A 20,651-nucleotide genomic window follows, 5' to 3' on the forward strand; every position below is an offset into this window, starting at 1 on the left:
TGTGGTTATTAGTTTAAAATAAAATGGGCCATCTACCTTCTCTCCCTCTTTCCTCCCCTTCTTTCCTTCTTTGCTATTTGGGGCCCAGGGCAGTAGGAGCCCAAGTAAGGTGGTGTGACCCAGAGATGGGCCAGGGCTGAGTAAGGCAACAGCTCAGCAAGGGTAGGGAGATTGGTTCATGCAGGAGGAAGGGTTGAGGGGGATAGATATATTGATATATTTTATTATATTTATGTATCTTTTAGTGTACAAGCTAAAAATGTTTTTAGCAAAAATAATTCTGAAGTTAATATTAAAATAGATATGTAAGCACAACATTGTGAATGCAGACTTTTCATACCACAGAATCTTGTTATCCAAAGCGTATTTGATAATGAGGAAAATGAAGTTAAGCGACTCCCCCAAGTCACATAACAATTTGATGTCATAGTTGAGATTAGAATTCTGGGATTCAGATTCCCAGGCCATAGTTCTTTCTAAAAGATACTGATGTTCAAATATTTGATATACTTATCATAAAAAAGGGAATTATCAGAATGAAAGCATCGGTTAGGAAAGAATAATCTGCTAGCATTTTATTTCTTATGAATTCCTCTCTCTTCAATTTCAGCTTTTTGGAAAAATTGTCATCAATAATAGATCTCTGTCCTAAAAAGTGGGTTTAAATATGAATGAGCAAGGTATAGTAAAGTGTGACCTACCCAAAAGATCTTGCCTCTTAAGTACAAATTGCTTAGTTTTATTTCTCTTCCACAAGAAAATCATTGTTGAATGGGGACAGATCATCAACACAGAACAACAAAATGCAGAAATTAGAACACTTTATTATAAATATTTCCAGAATATAAACTGATTTTGCATAAAGACTCTTTGAAACTTTAAAAACTATATGTAACTTTAGCTTATTATTATTATAATGAATTCCATTCTCCACTTTCCAATCTAGAAAATACACTGCAAGTTAAATCAAAAAGGGAAAAAAAAATCAGTCTAAATTGTATCATAGAGAAAACTAATGAATATAAATATACCTCATTCAAAACTAAAACAAACCCAATCAAGAAACAGATTTTCCAAAGCCTATGAATACACTCCAATTTAAAGTAAATGACCTCCCAAGGGAATAATACTTCTACTATCATAGCAATTTGATGAGTAAAAGCAGAGCCACTCTCATTAAGGGAAATTACACCTTATACACGAAAAATGTAAGGATGCATTTAGAAAATGAGGAAAAGTAATTTCCGTGATGGAGAGTAAGCATATTAAATATTTCCTGTTCACTGCCTGTTGTTAGAAGTTCAAGTACCTGCTCACATGAAAAAAACTGGTAAGAACATGAGCATCAGAAAACCAGGCCCCTCAGCTATTTTTTCAATTTAACCTCAGGAGAACCAAGCCAAGAGCTTCAAAATCCGAGGATAGACTGGTCCCAAAGCATCTCCTCCTCTGTTCTCTCTTTACCTTGTTCCTTTTTCTCTTTTCTCCGCTTCCGTTCCTCTTTCTTAGAGGCTCCATCTCGGCTTTTTTTCTCCTTTCGATTCTTAAGCTTTCCTGTGCTGATCCTGTCTGCTTCCATCTGTGTTTTGCTGGTTTGGAAGTTCTTCTGTTTATCTAAATCTATTTCCTCGCAACCTTTTTTTCTCTTATGCTTGGGCCGCTCCTCCTCTGGTTTTTCTCTGCCTTCTTCCAGGTGCCTTTTTCCCTTCTGATGTAGCCGTTTATGATGGGCTGGATGGCCACTGGCACAGTTTGCTGAGGAGAGGCGATTGTGAACTCCAGATTCTACACTGTATGAATTATAGTTATACTCTTGCTGACTAAGGTTCAGGGGCCCTGGTTTCTCTGAGAAATAGTCCCTTGTGAATTGACAGTAGCTCAGGGAGTCTAGTCTTAGCCTGCTGTCATGAGCTGGTAGCCACTGAGGTAAGCGGGTTTCCACTTTTTGTGAACTAGGGCATGATCTTGGGTAGGTCTGCCTGGTTTCAGAAGAGAGTCTTTGATCAAACATTCTATACCTTGGTCGGTAATCTGCCTCTTCTCTGTATCCACAGGTTTCCAAACAGTTGTCTCTCATCTTTCTGAAACAAGTCTTTGGCTCTAAGCCTCTGGCTTTCTGCACTTTGATATAATCTTCAAGTTCATCTTGAAAAGAATCATATGTCTTCTTTGAATGCTTCATTAGGTTGAGACCAAGGGATTCTCTGTAGAGAAGATGGGAGAAAATTCTTCTTACTAGATTATTTTATTCTAAATATCTCCTTTGCTCTTGAAGAGAGCTTCAAAAAACAAAACAAAGAAGCCCAAACAAATTAAAACTGAATTTGGTATAAGTTAAATACCATGAAATTATATGTCAAAAAGGTGCAATAGGATAGTCAAATATTGGGTGCCTGGGTAGCTCAGTGGTTGGGTGACTGCCTTTGGCTTGGATCACGATCCTGGAGTCCCAGGATCAAGTCCTGCTTCGGGCTCCCTGCTCAGCAGTGAGTCGGCTTCTCCCTTTGATCCTCCCCTTCTCGTGTTCTCTCTCTCTCTCAAATAAATAAACAAAATCTTAAAAAATAAAAGGGTAGTAGACCACTCAGAAGTAGCTTTTTCTTTGTCAGATGTGGGATGAAGGCAGAAAGGAGATGGAATATAGGGTTCTGTTGTATAGCTAAAAATTTAAGACATATAGGAATGTGTAGATAAAGACTACACATTCCTGACAAGTGGCCTGATCAAGTGCTCATATATTTTCTAAAGTTCTGATTTAATAAATTTCTTGTATATTGTTTTCTAAGAGAATTAATAGAACCATATAGAAATAATTTAATTTCTAAACTCTTCCTTTTACTCAAACAAAATAAAATAAACATACATACTTACCTGACTAGAGTACTATAAGACTTAATGTTTACAAAATAGTTTGGGAATGCTGGAAACTAGAAATTCACCTATGAGAAGAAACTACTCTTTTGTATACAGCATGAGAGAAGATGAGGGAACAGAGTTCTGTACCTTCTGTATAGGCCTTGGATTTCATTCTATTACTTCTGATTGGTGAAGAGAGCATTCTAGAATGTCTTCTGCTTTGTTCTCTAATATAAAGTACTGGTGGGAGGGTTAAGGGAGGAAATGGAGGTGAAAGCTGAGACAGTGTCAGACTGACACAGAGAAAAGTTTCAGAAGAAATATAAAGTAGATACACTAGTTTTGTTGTTGGCATGTTTGATTCTTTTGGTGGGGGCAGCACTATTCCTGATTTATTTCTTTCCCCTCCCTCAAATTCAGAAAACACTTACTACAAGATGATAATGCCCTAGATATTTTTGGTGACTTACTCTGTCTCCAAAAATTAGGAGGCTGCATAATCCATGCAGAAGAGTGTATTTCTTCCCTTCAACAGAAATAAGCCTGACAATAGCACTCTAGAGTCATTAATGATCAGTTATCTTTTCTGGAAACTTGAGATTAAAAACAATGTTTAAGGGACGCCTGGGTGGCTCAGTTGGTTAAGCAGCTGCCTTTGGCTCAGGTCATGATCCCAGCGTCCTGGGATCGAGTCCCACATCGGGCTCCTTGCTCCGCAGGGAGCCTGCTTCTCCCTCTCCCTCTGACTCTGCCTTCCACTCTGTCTGCCTGTGCTCGCTGTCGCCCTCTCTCTGACAAATAAATAAATAAAATCTTTAAAAAAAAAAACAATGTTTAAATGAAGCCTCATTTGGTGAGTCAGAAAATTTAGCTCCTATTAAATAGTATAAAAATTCTAACTAGAAGAAAACAATTTAACAAATATTTGATTAAATATAGGTAAAAGATTTGAATAGATACCTCAGAAAAGAATATATACAAATAGCCAAAGAGCACATGAAAAGATACCATCAAGTCAATGTCCATTAAAATCACAATGAGATACCAGTATGAGCACTCACTAGAATGACTGAGATCAAAAGAATAACATTATCTGTGTTGGTGAGGATGTGGAACAGCTAGAATTCTCATACGTTGCTAGTTAGTGATGTAAAATGGTACAACCACTAACAAAAGTTTGGTAGTTTCTGAGGAATTTAAACATTTACCTACTGTATGATCTAGTTAGTCCATTCCTAGATACCTCCCTGAAAAGAAAAGGAAATATACATCCATACAAAGACTGATACATGAATATTCATAGCAATTTTATTTGTAATATCCCCAGAAAGGAAAACACCAAAATGATGATTGACAGGTAAATGGAACTATCAAATAGTGGTATATCCATACAATGATTTATTATCAGTGATAAAAAGGAATGAACTATGGATACAGTCAGCAATATGGATGAATCTCAAAATAATTATGTTGTACATATATATTATATACATATGTATATGTACACATGGATCTATGTTGATGGTATAATTCTAAACTTTATACATAATATATTGTACATAATATACACACATAATATATGTTTCCATTAAATAAAACTCTAGAAAATGTAAACTAATCTATAGTAAATGTAAACTAATCTATAGTAACAGTATTTGCCTGGGGATGAGGCAGGAAGGGGTGGGTGGGATGATTATAAATGGTATCTTTTCGGGTCTGGATATATGTTTACTATATTGATCATTTGAAGGTATATACATCTGTCAAAACCCGTCAAATTTTATATTTTAAATATGTATGGTTAAAAAAATAAATAAATATGTATGGTTTATTATATGTTAACTATACTTCTATAAACCTGCTTTTACAAAGTCACTAACAAGATTAAAAAGATGTTGATAACTGTTGAAACTGGATGATGGGTATATGAAGGCTCACTATCCTATTTTCCCTACTTTTATGTTTAAAAATATCTGATGCTTCGTACCAACAAAGATGGCTAAAATAAAAAAAAGGCAGATGACATTAAGTGTCTGCAAGGATGTGGAAAATTGGTAAATTCATTCGTTGCTTGTGGGGATGTAAAGCACACGGTTATTTTGAAAAATAATCTGGACTTCTGGCCCTGTGCACACAGGTCTGAGCCTACCCGGAGCCAGGTAGATGGTCACCAGGAAGTTCAACCCCTTTGTGATCTCAGACAGCAGCAGAAACCCCAAATGCCACTTCAGTGCCCCCTTGCACGTGTGCAGTAAGATCCTGTCATCCCCACTCTGCAACAAGCTGCGGGGAAAGTACCTCTGCTCCATGCCCATCCACACGGATGATGAGGTCCAGGTGGTTTGAAGACACTATAAAGGTCAACAAATCAGCAAGGCTGTCCAGGTGTACAGAAAGAAATAGGTCATCTACATCAAGCGTGTACAATGTGAGAAAGCTAATGGCACAACTGTCCATGTGGACATTCACCCAAGCAAGGTGGTTATCACCACGCTAAAAATGGACAAAGATCAGAAAAAAATGCTTAAACGAAAGGCCAAATTTTGACAAGCTGGAAAACAGAAAGGCAAATATAAGGAAGACCTTATTGAGGAAAATGTAGGAATGACTATAACCTGTTGTGCAACCATAGTGTAACTGTAGATTTTTTAGCCTGGTATGTATTCCTTTGAAACTTCTCAAGATATCTCTATCTCTTGAATATTTCATTTCCTTCTTGTCTTCTTATTGATATATAGCTCTGTAAATCTACTATTTCTGTTTTGATGAATACTTTTATGAATAACCACTGGAAATATTTCCTAATTAAAAAAAAAAAGAAAGAAAAACAATATGGCAATTCCTCAAACGTTAAACAGTGTTGCTGTATGACCCAGCAATTTCATTCCTAAGTACACAATCAAGAGAACTGAAAACCTTTGTTCACACAAAAACTTAACACCAATGTTCACAGCAGCAATATTCATAAGAGCTAAAAAGTAGAAAACTCAATGTCCATTAACTGCTGAAGGAATAAGTAAGGCACGGTATCTTCATACAATGGAATATTATTCAGCAATAGAAAGGAATGGAGTGCTGATACACAGTACAACACGGATGAACCCCGAAGGCATGACAAGTGAGAAAAGTGTCCCCACAGTCCACAGATCATGCAGAGATCAATAAAGAGGTGAATGGGAACTTACCCTTATCAGGCTGAGAACTTGGTGAAGAAATCTGATCATAGTCACCCATTAATTGCTTCAGTTTTCTAGCATGAACTTTCCCCACATGGAGAGACTGTCCAACAACCAGGAAGCTAAAAAACACAATGCAGAGATCCCCAAATTGATTTTTGTCTAATACTCTGCTCCCAGTCATCTGAAGCCAACTGCAATCTTGTTATAAAAATTAAATAGTTCAAAGTTTAGAATTACACCATCAACATAGATCCATCATCTGAAAATTCACACATCTCCCATTTCTTATCATCTTACTTCCTATAAGTCTAAAAGTTAGGCTAACTCTTTGAGCATGTATTTTACCCCTGAAAAATACATAATATTTTGTTTTAGAATAAAGTGACCCCAAATTTCCACATCCAAATTTGCAGATAGGCATTCATGATTTTTAGTTTATTTAGTCTGAACTAAGAGTGTAAGAAGCATATTGCTCGCTTCCAAGTAAGTCAGCTTCATAGAAATAATCTATGATCTAGAAGATCACTATTTTCTACCTACCTCATAATGTGAAATGCTTTGCAATTCAAACTATATCCCTACTCCCTATACTCCTTTTATAAGGGGAACCAGGAAAGTTCAATATTTGCTCATTCAATGTGGTACCTATGAATAAAATAAAGGGGGGGTAAGATAGAAATTACATTAAAGATACATTAAAGGTAATATTTTCGATCTTTAAATAGACATCATTTCATATACCATCTCAAATTTTAATTTCCTGGATGCTTGCAAGGCTACATACTAGCTTTTTGCTAATTAGAATGAAATTTTAGTATGAAAACATTTAGTAAGCCTCTAATCTTTAATATGGTAATATATTTTTATTTAGTCCAGAAAATACCATTCTAAAAGAGAAGTTACTGGGTCACCAGTCTGGACTTTATTGAAAGATAGGACTAAGGGGGGGCACCTGGGTGGCTCAGTAGGTTAGGTGACTGCCTTTGGCTCAGGTTATGATCCCGGAGTGCTGGGATCGAGTCCCACATAGGGCTCCCAGCTCCATGGGTCTGCTTCTTCCTCTGACCTTCTCCCCCTCATGCTCTTTCTCACACACTCACTCTCTCTCAAATAAATAAATCTTTAAAAAAAAAAAAAAGGTTGGACGAAGAAATCTGGCCTTGGCATTTTTGTGTTTTACAGTAGACAATTTCAAAGCATGCAGTTTGTTTTAAGATAGTCTCTGATTCTAGCTATACCCCTAATGTCATTTGGGAATCACACAGAGGAACCACAAATCACTTTACCTGTGACGGGAAACAGTCCTCCACAGTTGGGACAAACATGATCACAAGCAAGGCTCACTAAACCAGGCTCAGATAAGCCACTCAAAACTATAGTCATGTTCACATATTAATTTCCAGAACTTTTGTTCGAAGCCTTTCTCACCAGAATAAATAATCTGTACCAAAATGACCGCATTTATACTTGAGGTCTATGTTACTATCTAAAAGTTCTTAGGGGCGCCTGGGTGGCTCAGTGGGTTAAGCCACTGCCTTCGGCTCAGGTCATGATCTCAGGGTCCTGGGATCGAGTCCCGCATCGGGCTCTCTGCTCAGCAGGGAGCCTGCTTCCTCCTCTCTCTCTCTCTCTCTGCCTGCCTCTCTGCCTACTTGTGATCTCTCTCTGTCAAATAAATAAATAAAAAATCTTACAAAAAAATAAAAGTTCTTTTTTTTTTTTTTTTAAAGATTTTATTTATTTATTTGAGAGAGAGACAGTGAGAGAGAGCATGAGTGAGGAGAAGGTCAGAGAGTGAAACAGACTCCCCATGGAGCTGGGAGCCCGATGTGGGACTCGATCCCGGGACTCCGGGATCATGACCTGAGCCGAAGGCAGTTGTCCAACCAACTGAGCCACCCAGGCGTCCCAAAATAAAAGTTCTTAACAGCTGAAATTTATTGTATGGAAATTTAGTCATTTATAAATGTGATTATCAAAAATTGGAACATCAAAATTGTACTTCCTATGCAGCCATTTAAATGAATGTACGGTCTAGGAGAAATGTCCATTATATATTAAGGGGAGAAATGATACCACCTATTTACCTATTAATTAATCTTAAATCCAATTTTAGTGTAAAAACACTCAACATACAGAACCAAAAAAACCTAAACATATTCATATATGTTTATTGTAAGGAGGGGTTAAAAGAACTGCTCTACAACCCATTCACTTCCTTTCCTGGGGCTGGGGGAGAGGGTAGAAGGTAGGTGACTTCTGGACCTCTGACTGAAGAGACCAATGGTATTAGCTAGGAGAAAGGGAACTTATATTTGACATGTCCTTAGCAAGATGTCCCTGGCTAAGGATTATCTATAGTAAATAAATTCAGGATTAATGAGGCATAGCTTTCTGAAGAATGTCACGTAAGCTAGGAGGTATAAAATGGAGATGATTCATAATTTAAATACTCCCCTTGGCTGAGGTGACCCTCATTTAGAAATCTCATGTTATTTTGGGCCAGAGATGAATGACCAATGTAGGAAAACATGGTTTGCAGAGCCATCTTTCATGTCCTAGATATCTCCGCTTCTTTAATAGAGTTGCATGGTCCCTTGTATCCTTGAAATACTTAGTAAATGTTGATACTAGGTAATATTACTGATTTGTGTTAGTTTGATCTGACAGTCTGATCTTGTATATTGCAATATCCATAGAAAAAAAATCAGAAAAGATATACACTAAACTTAATGGGATTTGGGAAATGAGTTTAGGAAAGAAGCAATACACAATATTTTGCTCTCTGAACATGTCTGTATTGTTTTAATTTCTGCAAAAGCATTACTTTGTAACTGAAAGCTCTATAAAAATTTAAATGTTCTACAGAGTATCTTCATATTAAGCTTAATTTTTAGTACCAGCATATAGATTAAAAAGGTTTGCTTAAAAATATTATGAGTTTGGGATGCTTGGGTGGCTCAGTTGGTTAAGCATCTGGTCAGGTCATGATCTCAGTGTCCTGGGATCGAGCCCTGTGTCAGGTTCCCTGCTCAGAGAGGAACCTGCTTTTCCCTCTCCCTCTCCACTTCTCCAGGGCTCATGTGCTCTCTCTCAAATAAACAAATAAAATCTTTTAAAAAATTTGAGTTTAAGAACTGTAAATCAGAAACACTTTAGAAACGATGAATATTTAAACATGTTTATTATATATCTCTCTGAATTATCTGAGTTGTTTTAAGGTATGTAACTTAATTACATATGACTCCAAAGTTAAAATGAAAAGCAAGCTATAAACTAGGAGAAAATATTTCCAACTCACATATCAGACGAAGGACTTATATCTAGAATACATAAAGAACTTTTATGACTCAATAAGACAAATTCAAATTAAAATGGGCAAAAGATTTGGACATCTCAAAAAATAATTTATGTATAAAAATATGACTTGAAACCCTACACCATCACTGGAAATCATTAAAATTAATAGGACTGAAAATACCTAATGTTGGTAAGGATGCTGAACAACCAGACTTCTCATATGTTACTAGCTAGAATTTAAAATGCTACAAGTTTACAAAGCAGTTTGGTAATTTCTTTAAACATTAAACATCTACCATATGACCCAGTCATTTTGCCTGTATTAGTCCAAGAGAAATGAAAACATGCATCCACACAAAGACCTGTACATGAATGTTCATAGCAGATGTATTTGTAATAGCCCCAAATTGAAACAATCCTAATGTCTGCCAATAGGCTGATAAACAAAATACGGTTTATCTATACAATATATTTATTCTGCAACAAAAAGAAACAAAACAGCAATATATAGATAATATGGATGAATCTCAAAATCATGCTTAGTGTAATACACAAGAGTACCTACTGCATGATTCTATATTTGTAAAAAGTTCTAGACATATAAACCAATCTATAGTGAGAGAAAGCAGATTAGTGGTTGTTGGGAACAAGAGTAGAGGGTGGGATGGATTATAAAGAGGCCAGAGAAAACTTTTGATGTTAACAGAGGTTATTGGTGTTTTGTTTACAATGGTTGCTTGGGAGTATACACCTGTCAAAAACTCATTTTCTTGTATACTTCAAATATGTGTATATTTTAAGTGTATCTCCCATCCAAGTACTAACCAGGCCGGACCCTGCTTAGCTTCCAAGATCAGGTGAGATTGGGTGTGTTCAGGGTGGTATGGCCGCAGACAGTAAAGTGCATCTCAATAAAGTGTGCCAGAGGAGCTTAAGGATCTTTAACAGATTTTTTGGAAAAAGGAGTAATTTTGCCTTAATTTGTTCAACTAGATTTTTAAAGATTTTATTTAGTTATTTGAAAGAGAAAGATCACAAGTAGGCAGAGGGGCAGGCAGAGAGAGAGAGGAGGAAGCAGGCTCCCTGCTGAGCAGAGAGCCCGATGTAGGACTCGATTCCAGGACCCCGAGATCATGACCTGAGCCGAAGGCAGAGGCTTTAACCCTCTGAGCCACTCAGGCACTCTCAACTAGATTTTTAAATGTTGAGTTTATTTCCAGAAAAATCATTCACCTAACAAAGGCCAATTTATCTACACAGAACTACTGCCAAATTATGTCACTTAATCTCATTGCTCCTAGGGCCAGACATAGGGACTCTGGAGTCAGTGCTGGCACTCCTTAGCTATGTAAGCTTGGTTAAATTCTCAACCTTTTCGTGCTTCAAGTTCCTCATCTCTAAAATAAGGATATAATATATGCCTCAAAGAGCTGTTGTGAGCCTTAAGGAAATGAATACATACACAATCCTTAGAAGAGTATATGGCACAAGGTAGGTGCTGAATTAATGAGCTACTTTTATTAATCCTCAGGATTTCATCTATTTAACTGACATAGTGAAATATTCTCCCACTCAATTATTCTCGTAACTACATAAAACCAAATAAAGGAAAGATTATATGTAAACAGAGCAAGAGTGCCTGTCAGGAGTACCTAAATCTTTTTATTTCAAGCTAACTCATGTTTCAGAGGGACTTCTTAAAAATGAAAACTGAGGGGGCACCTGGTGCTCAATTGATTAAGCGTCTGACTCTTGATTTCAGCTCAGGTCATGATCTTGGGGTCATGAGATTGAGCTCCGAGTCAGGCTCCCGGCTGCTTGGGATTCTCTCTCTCCTTCTGCCCCTCCCCCTGCTCTCTCCCTCTCAAATAAATAAATCTTTATTTTTTTAAAAAGATTTTATCTATTTAAGAGAGAGAGAGAGAACATGAGAGAGCACGAGCAGGGAGAGGGGCAGAGGGAGAGGGGAAACAGACTCCCCACTGCGCAGGGAGGTTGTCCTCCAGCTTGATCCTAGGACCCTGGATCATAACCTGAGCCAAAGGCAGGTGCTTCACCAACTGAGGCACCCATGCACCCCTGTAGTAAACAAATCTTTTAAAAAAGTAATAATAAAAATGAAAACTGAAGATTAGACTTGATCACTGTCCTTTGCGATTGTTCTAATTTTGAACCAATTCTTTGAAGATTTCAGTTTAAATTGTTAATGTGTGTCATGTACAATACTCAAAAGGGTATGGAGTATCAGGCAGAAACACCTAGGACACAAGCTAATTTTACCATTTATAGGCTGTATTAGATCCCATCTTGAGTATTTTTTTAAGACATACCTTCTAGTATTTTTGGAACAAATCTAGGAAAATTCTGAAATCTTGAGTTCCTATTTATACTGCACATACACAAGCCTAGTTATAGATGAACACCCACAGAGTACTACTTACTTGTTCATTTAGTTCGAGAAAAGTACCATAGTGAAAAGAGCAAAAATATGGAATCTTTTATTTTGAAGAAATGAAACTATGTAGGTTATTCAGTAGCTGGAGGTTTGATCTTTTTTATTTCAGTAAAAATATGGAAAGTCATTGTGAAAGTTAAATAAATACATCATATACCAACTATTGTGTTAAATATGAAACACATGAGTAATATGAGTTACTCTTAATTCAAAATTGCCTAAAATAGCTTCATATCTTAATAAAAAAACTAAGAGCCACTCAAATTCTAGAACTGTCAGAGAGAATTTGCTACATTCCAACCACCCATTTAGAAATTGTAAAACTTGAACTTCTGCATTGTGTAAAATGTTTTTAATAAGTCTTGGGTTTGGTGAATAAATCAAGTGAATTTAAGTTAAAAAAAAATCTAATAAAACGTTTATGCCCCACAAGCACATCATTTGTGTTGTGACATGGCATTTAAACATCATACAGTATGAAGGTCTTAAAAAATGTTTATTAAATATCTCTGAAGAAAAAATGGGCAAAATTAGGATGTTAACCCGGTTAGTTTTAGCTCAATTCTTTCCCTTTAAAAAAATACACCAAAGAACATGGTCTTACACTTTTAAACCTAATTCACAAAGAAGCACTAAGAGATGTTTTGTATTTTTCCATTCTCTGCATCTTTTCCTTAGAGATGTTATGTAGCATTCTCTGTATTCTGTTAAAGCTATCTAAAAGTATTTTGGCTTTTTTTTTTTTTTTGGATGCAGTAGTAAATACTATTTTTTAAAATCTAAACTTACTAAATGTTTGTTGCTAACATTTAAAATGTTATTGATTTTGTATATGGGCCTTAAATTTTACCCCCTTGCTAAACTTGTTCTAGTAGCCTTTTCCTAGATTCCTTGCTGTTTCCTACATGTATGATCATCATCTGCAAATAGAGACAGTATTACTTCTTTCTCACCAATCTGAACACCTTTTGTTTTTCTTTTTTAAAATATACTTTTAAAGATTTTTATTTACTTGTCAGAGAGAAAGAGAGAGAGCACACAAGCAGGGGGAGCAGCAGGCTGAGGGAGAAGCAAACTCCTCTGCAGAGCAGGGAGCCTGATGCAGGACTCAATCCCAGGACTCTGGGAGGATGACCTGAGCTAAAGGCAAGCACCTAACCCACTGAGCCACGCAGGTATCCCACCCTTTGCTTTTCTTGTCTGACTGTAAAGGCTAGGACCTCCAGTACAATACTGAATAAAAGTGGTAAGACTGGATATCCTTCCCTTGTTCCTGCTCTTGAGTTCTGCAATCTTTTAACATTACTACTATCTCAGGAAAGACTAAACAGAACATCCATTAAATTTAGACTAGGTAACTGATTCTATTACCTTAGCTATCTTTTAAACTATTTGTTGTCTTTGCAACAAATTTTTTACCTTTTTTTTTTTTTTTTCCTATTTAAGTGTTCTTTAGAAATCTTAATTGTAGTACAAATGCAGCCCTATAGGGAGCCTGGATGGCTCCGTTGATTAAGCATCTGCCTTTGGCTCAGGTCACAGTCTCCGGATCCCGATAAAGCCCTGGATCACGCTCCCTGCTCAGCGGGGTGTCTGTTCCCTCTCCTCTTCCCCTTGCTTGTTCTAATAAATAAATAAAATCTTAAAAAAGAAAGAAGGAAAGAAAGACAGAGAGACAGAGAGAGAGAGAGAGAGAGAGAGAAAGAAAAAAGAAAGAAAGGAAAGAAAGAAAGAAAGAAAGAAAGAAAGAGATAGATGCAGCCCCGTACCTGTCACCATCATACTCTTAGCTATGTTGGTTATTAACCTTGCCTTTTCAGGAAATGAGATTAGTATCTGATGTAGGAGTTTGCCAGGCTCTAGCTATTTTACACTAACACAACAATCACAAAAATAACTAAGGGTTTACTACTATGGTATATTTCCAATGATAAAATACCAAAAAATTAACAAAATCCTTAACTGGGAGTATCTCACATTTAATAGTTAACACATTTAATACAACATTTATGTCTTTATATCTAAACTAAGTCTTTTAACACCAATAAACATTAAGGACTCTATGGCTAGCTAGCTCAAGGATCATGCTTGTGAAGTTAATTTGACTTGGACCCAAGGCAGACATCCTTCATCAGAATGCCACCAAATGTATTCCATTCCTTCCAAAGGGCTGGTAAATGTGAATGGGTCTTTAAGGGGGAAAAACCCCAATGCTCATGTCCTAACGTATATTTAATGAATATAGTAGGGGAAATCTTGTTAGTTGTTTTAACATGCTTAGTCACTATTCTCATATATGGATAGCTAATAAAGGCAACAAACCTGAAAATCACAAATAATCATTAGTGTCTCTCCAGACATCTTCCTCCCCAACCATTCTATCCAGCCGTCAGTTTTAGATTTACAACATAACATGCTCTGGTGTGCATGTAGCAAATACATCTTGAGCAGAGCACAGATTCACATAAAACAATGAACGACTTCTGATTATTCCAGGAGTCCTGGCTGATCTACACTTACACCTGCACTTTCTTCAATGTGCTTATCCTGCTATCTCTTACCCATTTTAGAGGCTGTCTATTAACCTGTCTCTCCCACCCACCAAGGAGAATTTGACTGCCTTACACTACTATCCTGTATTTCCTCTGCAGCCATTTCAGACTCACAGAGGGAAGTTGTTAATGTCAGAAATGGCAAAGCAGCCATGCCAGGTCTGGAGCACTTACCTTTACTGTAATTTGAGAGAGAAATAAACTTTTATTTATTTTATTATTACTATTTTTATTTTTTTATATATTTTTTATTATTATTACTATTTTTAAAGATTTTACTTATTTATTTGACAGAGATCACAAGTAGGCAGAGAGAGAGAGAGGGCGGGAAGCGATGCGGGGCTAGATTCCAGGACCCCAGGACCATGACCTGAGCAGAAGGCAGAGGCTTTGAACCCACTGAGCCACCCAGATGCCCTGAGAGATAAATGAACTTTAGTGTGTTTAAAAGAAACACTGTGTTTTTCTCCATTTTTCTTTCTTTTTCTAATTTCACTAACAAACATTACTACTACCAACCTCTTTAAAAGGGCTGTACCTAATTATCTGTATATCCTTGTACTGAGCAGATAACTGGTACATAGCAGGAGCTCAATAAATGTTTTCTGAATAAATGTCAACATGTTAGCTATTAGCTAGATTTTGTCATTTGATCCAGATCTCTGCTTAGTATCATGAAAACAAAGGAAAACACTTAGGCAAGTGCTATGTAAATGGGTTAATGATTCAATAAGGAGTCAAAAATATCCTTTATTCTAAAACTGAGTCCATTTAATTTTTTTTCTTAAAGAGAAGCAAATAAGCAAGAATTGTTTGTTGCAGTGTTGTTTTTACTGATCCCTCAGGAATATCACTACCAGGTGAAAAATTTTCTGTCAAAAATATTTGAAGAACATCACTGAATGAATTACAGTGTCCTGGAAAATCTTATGACAACTTCACCATAAATTCTTTGTATATTTCTTTTCATGTAAGTCTGGTCATGTGGTATTATTTTTTGGTGACTGAGTTTAATTTCTCAATTTCCTATTTGTAATCTTATACCTTGTGTACATTTCCTATTTGCCAATATTTAATCCTTACATCTGTTCATTATCAAGTCCAATACAGAAGAGCTCCCCTTAGGAGTGTTATAGCTATAGGTGAAAATGAATTAGATGTTCTTCAAATCAGTTTTAATTGTCCTATCAGGATCTTGAAAGTGACTGGAATTTTAGTAACTGGATACATGATAACTCTTTCATACCTTTTGGATGAATCTTCTGTCTTTCAAGAAAAAAAATACTGGATAAGTAACAAGCAACAGGTTTTTTTCCTACTTCTTGTTTATGCACTATCTTGACTGGCAATTATTTAGGGCTTTTACAAGTATCTCAACTAAAAATACATTGCCTCAGGGTGCCTAGGTGGCTCCTTAAGCATCTGTCCTTAGATCTAGCCCTAAGGCTTAAGCCTTTGAAGCCTTGGGTTCCCTGCTCAGCAGCAAGCCTGCTTCTCCCTCTTCCTGCTGCTCCCCCTACCTGTGTGCTCTGTCAAATAAACCAAATAAAATCTTTTTTAAAAAGTACTGATTCCTATCATTGTTCTAAAAAGTATAATATACCAAATATTAGTCATTTGTTAGATAGCAGTTAACTGAACAGTTAATGAAGGATATTTACCCAAAATAAAGTGACATGAGGTAATTTTTTAGGTGACGAATTGTATCTTTCCAAATCCTAGTGAATGGTCTCAGTCTTAACTCAGAGTTCATCACTCTTTTGAATGTCATCTGATAACCACTGTAGGTTGAAGTTTCATGTTTTATGAACTGCTGTTCTAGTACACCCCCAAATCAAGAATATCAATATAGAACTGTAAAGTCAGTTCATAATTTTAATGCTGTCAAGGACCTCAGAGTTCAGTTGGTGCAGAGGTCCTCAACCTTGCCACTACTGACATCTTGGGTAGGAGAATCCTTTGCTGGGGTGGAGGTGAGACGGCCCTGTCCATTTCAAGATGTCTGCAACATCTCTGCCCTTATCAAATAGATGGCAAGTAACTCCTATGCTCACTGTGCCCTTTCTTCCCCAGTGGTGGTAACTAAAATGTCTCCAGAAAGTGCCAAATGTCTTCTGGGGTGTGGGTGCAAAATAACCCCTGGCTGAGACCCACTCAATTGGGCTAATCCAATTCTCTCTCCCAACAGATGACAAAACTCAAAAAAGAAATTTGGGACTTTGAGTTTGAAAGAAAAGTTTGGGACTTACTGAGTTCATACAGCTAATGGGCAAACTAACACTACAACCTATTACTTGTTAAGATTCCTATTCCAGTATTCTCATTATGCCACCTTTAAGTTGCATGGAAAGGTTACTGCTAGCATGTGAACTGACGCTGTATAAAGTAACTGCACACATTCAAAGTCATCACACACACACAAAATGTCATCTGGCAAAAACTATTTTTCCATGAGAAACTATTTCTAGGTCTTCTGTGATCTGGGTATGAGAGCCAAATTGAACTGTAGCCTTGACACCTATAAACTGCTTAGGCTTACTTGTTGGTTAAGAGGCAATAAGTTTGGTATGAAAACAAATAAATCCAGATTTTTAAAAATCTCAGATGTCATAACCTAGGCTGACTGAAGACACTAAATCTAGTCTTCCAAAGGTTGCCTTCACTAAGAGACATTTAATAGAACAGCATTTGGTTGCAATGAAAAATTCCATTTTTAGTATATGGAATTTATATAAGGTGCTTATAAAAATATTTTAAGAAATGTATACTTTTTCTTCTTCTTTTTTTTTTTTTTTACTTTGCCATCCCATCAAAGTGAAATATGTAAGATTATGGAATAGCACAGAAAAGTAGAATATATCAAGAAAGAAGGTGAAAACGAAATTATTTTCATGAGGTTATTCACTGATGTCTCTCCAGAAAAAAGGAAACTAAATTATTCTATAATATTTTGGCTTTCACCATCTTTCATTCTGGAGACAAAAAGCAACATAAGGCAACCCAGCAAATACTAAAAATTATGAAAATGAAGATGGTTAAATGTTTCACTGAGATCTGCAATGTGATCAAGCTCCACCATCTAGAATCCTCTCCAAAACTGCCTTACAGCCTTACCTCCTCGTTCGGAACAAGCAGGCTGTTCACAGGCATAAAGTACTTGTAAGAACTCAAACATCTGTTAGACTGAGATGATTAAGAAAAAGCTTTTTGTGTTAGGGGAAACGTGTTGGTGAGAACTGTGAAAACTTGGGGCAGAAACACTCCTTCCAAACTCCTGCACGGAACACTTGCCCAAATTTTAGCATGGCCTCCAGCAGCTTAAGGCTGAACCCCTGGGATGACGCAGCCCCCTCAGGAGCTCCTGCTAGAAAAAGCTCAGGGCTGTCAAAATACTGTTTTTAGAGCCGACACCTGATGACAGGCCCCCAACCTCTCTTTTTCAGAGTGCTTAACCAAAAAGGGCTTTGGACTGTGGATCCTTCCAGTCTCTGAGACGGATGTGTACCTCCTCCAACTCAGAAGCGTCCTTCTCAAAGACCTGGAAGCCATTCTTTTCAAGTGTCATCACCAGGAAGGAGAGGCCTAAGTCGGGTCCCCCAGTGGCTGCGGGAGGACAGAATCCTAACTTCCTTACGTGCCAGCCAACAGACGCTGCTGGCTTAACAGCATCCACAAGGAACAACCCTTTGTAACTTAACTTCCCTGACTCCTCTTCCACGTTTCCTCCAGTCCCTCATTTTCCCTTTAAACTCCCAGTCAGCTCTGAGCAAATAAGAACGGCGCTCAGCTCCTTCCCCTACTGTGGGCAGTTTCTGAATACAATTTGTTTTTCAACGCTCTCATTAATGGCCGCTTTGCTGTCTTGGACACTGGTAGGTCCGTACTGAACTCAGGCCACTAACAAGAGGCCTATAAATCTAAGGAGCTGTTTTTCAGGGTGTTTCCCTCAAAAAGCCTAGAAAAACTCTCCAAAGAGGCGTCTCACAACTCTTGCCCCTCTTCTCCTCCCTCAGGCCCCCCGCAGTTTTAACCTCTCGGGGTACTTCCTGCTTCTCGGCGAAGTCCTGACTCCACTTCTGCCTAAGTACCTACTTTCCCGGATGTTGAATGGCACCCAGCCGAGGTCTCCACGCTCGCGCGTCTCCGGCTCTTTCTCTCCTCATCTCGGAACTTCCTCATCAATCCCGCTACCCTTTCCCTGACAGTCCCAGGTCGGCTTCTACCTGGCCACCTCTCTGCCCCTTCAACCCTCAGCCTCCTGGGCGTGCTGAGGCGTCTCTCTCCCCTCCGCGCTCCACCTGAGGGCCGTGGCGCCCCTTTCCAGGAGCGGCGGGTGGTGAGGGGAGCGGACGGACTCCGGCCCTCGACCCGGTCGGCCATGGCGCACATTCGGGGCGCGCACAGCCGTCCCCGGGCCGCGGAGTTGAGGGGCTGAAGACCGGGCCGCCCCCGCCGCCGGGGCGGGAACTCACCTTCTCTGAGGCAGGGGCGGGCGTCTACAACTACTGTTCCCCCTCCCCGCCAACGCCGCCGGCCGGGGAATAGGCCGGGGTGGAGGTGGCGGAGAGGCAGGGACAGGCGCTGCCGCCACCGCCGCCTCCGCCGCCGAGCAGGCGGGGTTAGAGGAGGAGGCGGAGACCCGGCTTCCTGAGGGGAAGTCTCCGCCACCACCGGCGACTGGCTGGACGGCGCCGGCGCCATGGCGGCAAAGCGCGCTATTGCGGTTGCGCGGATCGCCCCACTTCCAGAGAGGGCCTTTAGCCCCGCCCCCTTCTCTCGACTTTTCCGGGGCTCGCCCCTCTCGGTACCCGTGTTCTTCGGCCGGGTGCTTTCCCGTACTCGTTCGAGGTCAGGGAGAACGGGTGCGGCGGGTCACCTGGGGTAAATGAATCTCAAACCGACTGAGAAAGAAAAAACCTGGAAACCTCTGGATTCTTCCTTCAGAGTATCTGAGAAATACGTAATCTCCTTTAAATGTCTTTCCCTTGTTAGGGTCTTTAATGTACAGAGTTAGAGTAAGCCGAAGCCTTGGTCATGATACGTTGTCGTCATTGGTCCGTAAATGACTTTTTGTCTCGCCTCCTTCAGTATAAGCGTGTGTACAAACACACACATATACAACCTCACCTCGTCTCATTCCCCATCTCCTAAAGAGAAATCACTGCCCCGACTTGTCCTCATTTCCTTTTGTATATAAATCTTTATCACACAAGTGTGTAGCTAAAAAAACGTTTATTTTTGAATTTCCTAAGATTTAAATCTTTCTCTGTGCAGTATTCTGGAACTTGTTTCACTCAACACTTGGAGGATCAACCAAGCCGTTGCACGTAGGTGTCACTTTTTCACTGTTGTACAATATTCCACCCATTTTCCTGTTGCTGGGCTTGTCTCCTGGTAGCTGTGCAAGTTTCTCTTGAGCAGACTCTCCCTTCTTGTCACACTGCCATTGGTTAGTTTCAGGTGCTCGTCATCTCAATAGAATCATGGCAACAGATGCCCAACTTACCCTTCTGACTTCACCAGTCCAATTTACTCTTCATTAGTGCTGCCAAAGCGTTCTATCCAGAAGTCATTCCTGGCTCTCCATAGTCTATTGGAAAAAGTCGAATTAGACAAGTACTCCTGGGCTTCTGTGCACCTTGATCTCATTATCTTCCTACTGCTGTCACCTCCCCACCCTGCTTTCACTTTATGATTTAGCGACATTAAATCTTTACTGATTCCTATAAATACCAAACTGTTGCATGACTCAGTTTATTGTGTATGCTGCTCCTTCTTCTGGAATGTCTACTCCCTACTTTCTAATGAACTCCTCCTCCCTCCACAAGTAAATTGTATCCTGAATTCAGCATTTCTCATTCATTCTTAATGTTTTTGTTACATATATATCTATCTCTAAGTAACATGAAGTATTACTTTGCATGATTTAAAACTTTACATAAATGTCATTATACATACTGTTTATTCCCCTGCAACTTACTTTTTTCACTTAATTCTGTTTTGGCATGCAGATATGCTGAGATGTGAGGTTCTAATTCATTCATTTCCACAGCTCTATAACGTTTCATTGCATGACTACACCGTGAGCTATCCATTCTCCTATTGATGGACATTGAACTTGTTTTCCAGTTTTGCTTTTATAGCTAGTGCTACTTTAATGTTCTTATGTAGTCTTGTGCACACATGTGATAGTTTCTCTGAGGTTTATACTTAAGAGATGTTGCTGCCTTTTAACTAGAAACCTCAATAATACCCACTTGGAAGGGTGCTTTCCCGTGAAAATCATGGTAATGTTCATGAAAATCATAA

At 38.6% G+C, this 20,651-nt stretch overlaps 2 protein-coding genes and 1 pseudogene across 5 annotated transcripts in view; 2 read left to right on the forward strand and 1 right to left on the reverse strand.

Annotated features, from left to right (window-relative positions):
- Window positions 1-804: 804 nt before the first annotated feature.
- KRCC1 (lysine rich coiled-coil 1) lies at window positions 805-19,054 on the reverse strand. 4 transcript variants are annotated; one of them, XM_032352709.1, is made up of 3 exons: window positions 18,815-19,053; window positions 6,042-6,154; window positions 805-2,204 (listed from the first exon to the last, which is right to left on the reverse strand). In XM_032352709.1, the coding sequence occupies exon 3, from the start codon at window positions 2,180-2,182 to the stop codon at window positions 1,409-1,411; it is 774 nt and encodes a 257-aa protein (XP_032208600.1). In that variant the 5' UTR covers window positions 2,183-2,204; window positions 6,042-6,154; window positions 18,815-19,053; the 3' UTR covers window positions 805-1,408. The 4 variants fall into 4 exon arrangements, with proteins under 4 accessions (XP_032208600.1, XP_032208602.1, XP_032208601.1 ...); XM_032352711.1 differs by lacking the exon at window positions 18,815-19,053 and adding an exon at window positions 18,435-18,805; XM_032352710.1 differs by lacking the exon at window positions 18,815-19,053 and adding an exon at window positions 6,576-6,680.
- On the forward strand, window positions 5,020-5,493 carry LOC116596395 (annotated as a pseudogene).
- Window positions 19,038-20,651, forward strand: part of SMYD1 (SET and MYND domain containing 1) — a 50,628-nt gene continuing 49,014 nt past the window's right edge. The window contains exon 1 of the mRNA XM_032352705.1: window positions 19,038-19,223. Within this exon, the coding sequence (XP_032208596.1) occupies window positions 19,042-19,223 (182 nt within the window). The 5' untranslated portion in view covers window positions 19,038-19,041. The remainder of the gene's footprint in view (window positions 19,224-20,651) is intronic.

Source organism: Mustela erminea, chromosome 7, assembly GCF_009829155.1.
Source record: "Mustela erminea isolate mMusErm1 chromosome 7, mMusErm1.Pri, whole genome shotgun sequence".
NCBI lineage: Eukaryota > Metazoa > Chordata > Mammalia > Carnivora > Mustelidae > Mustela > Mustela erminea.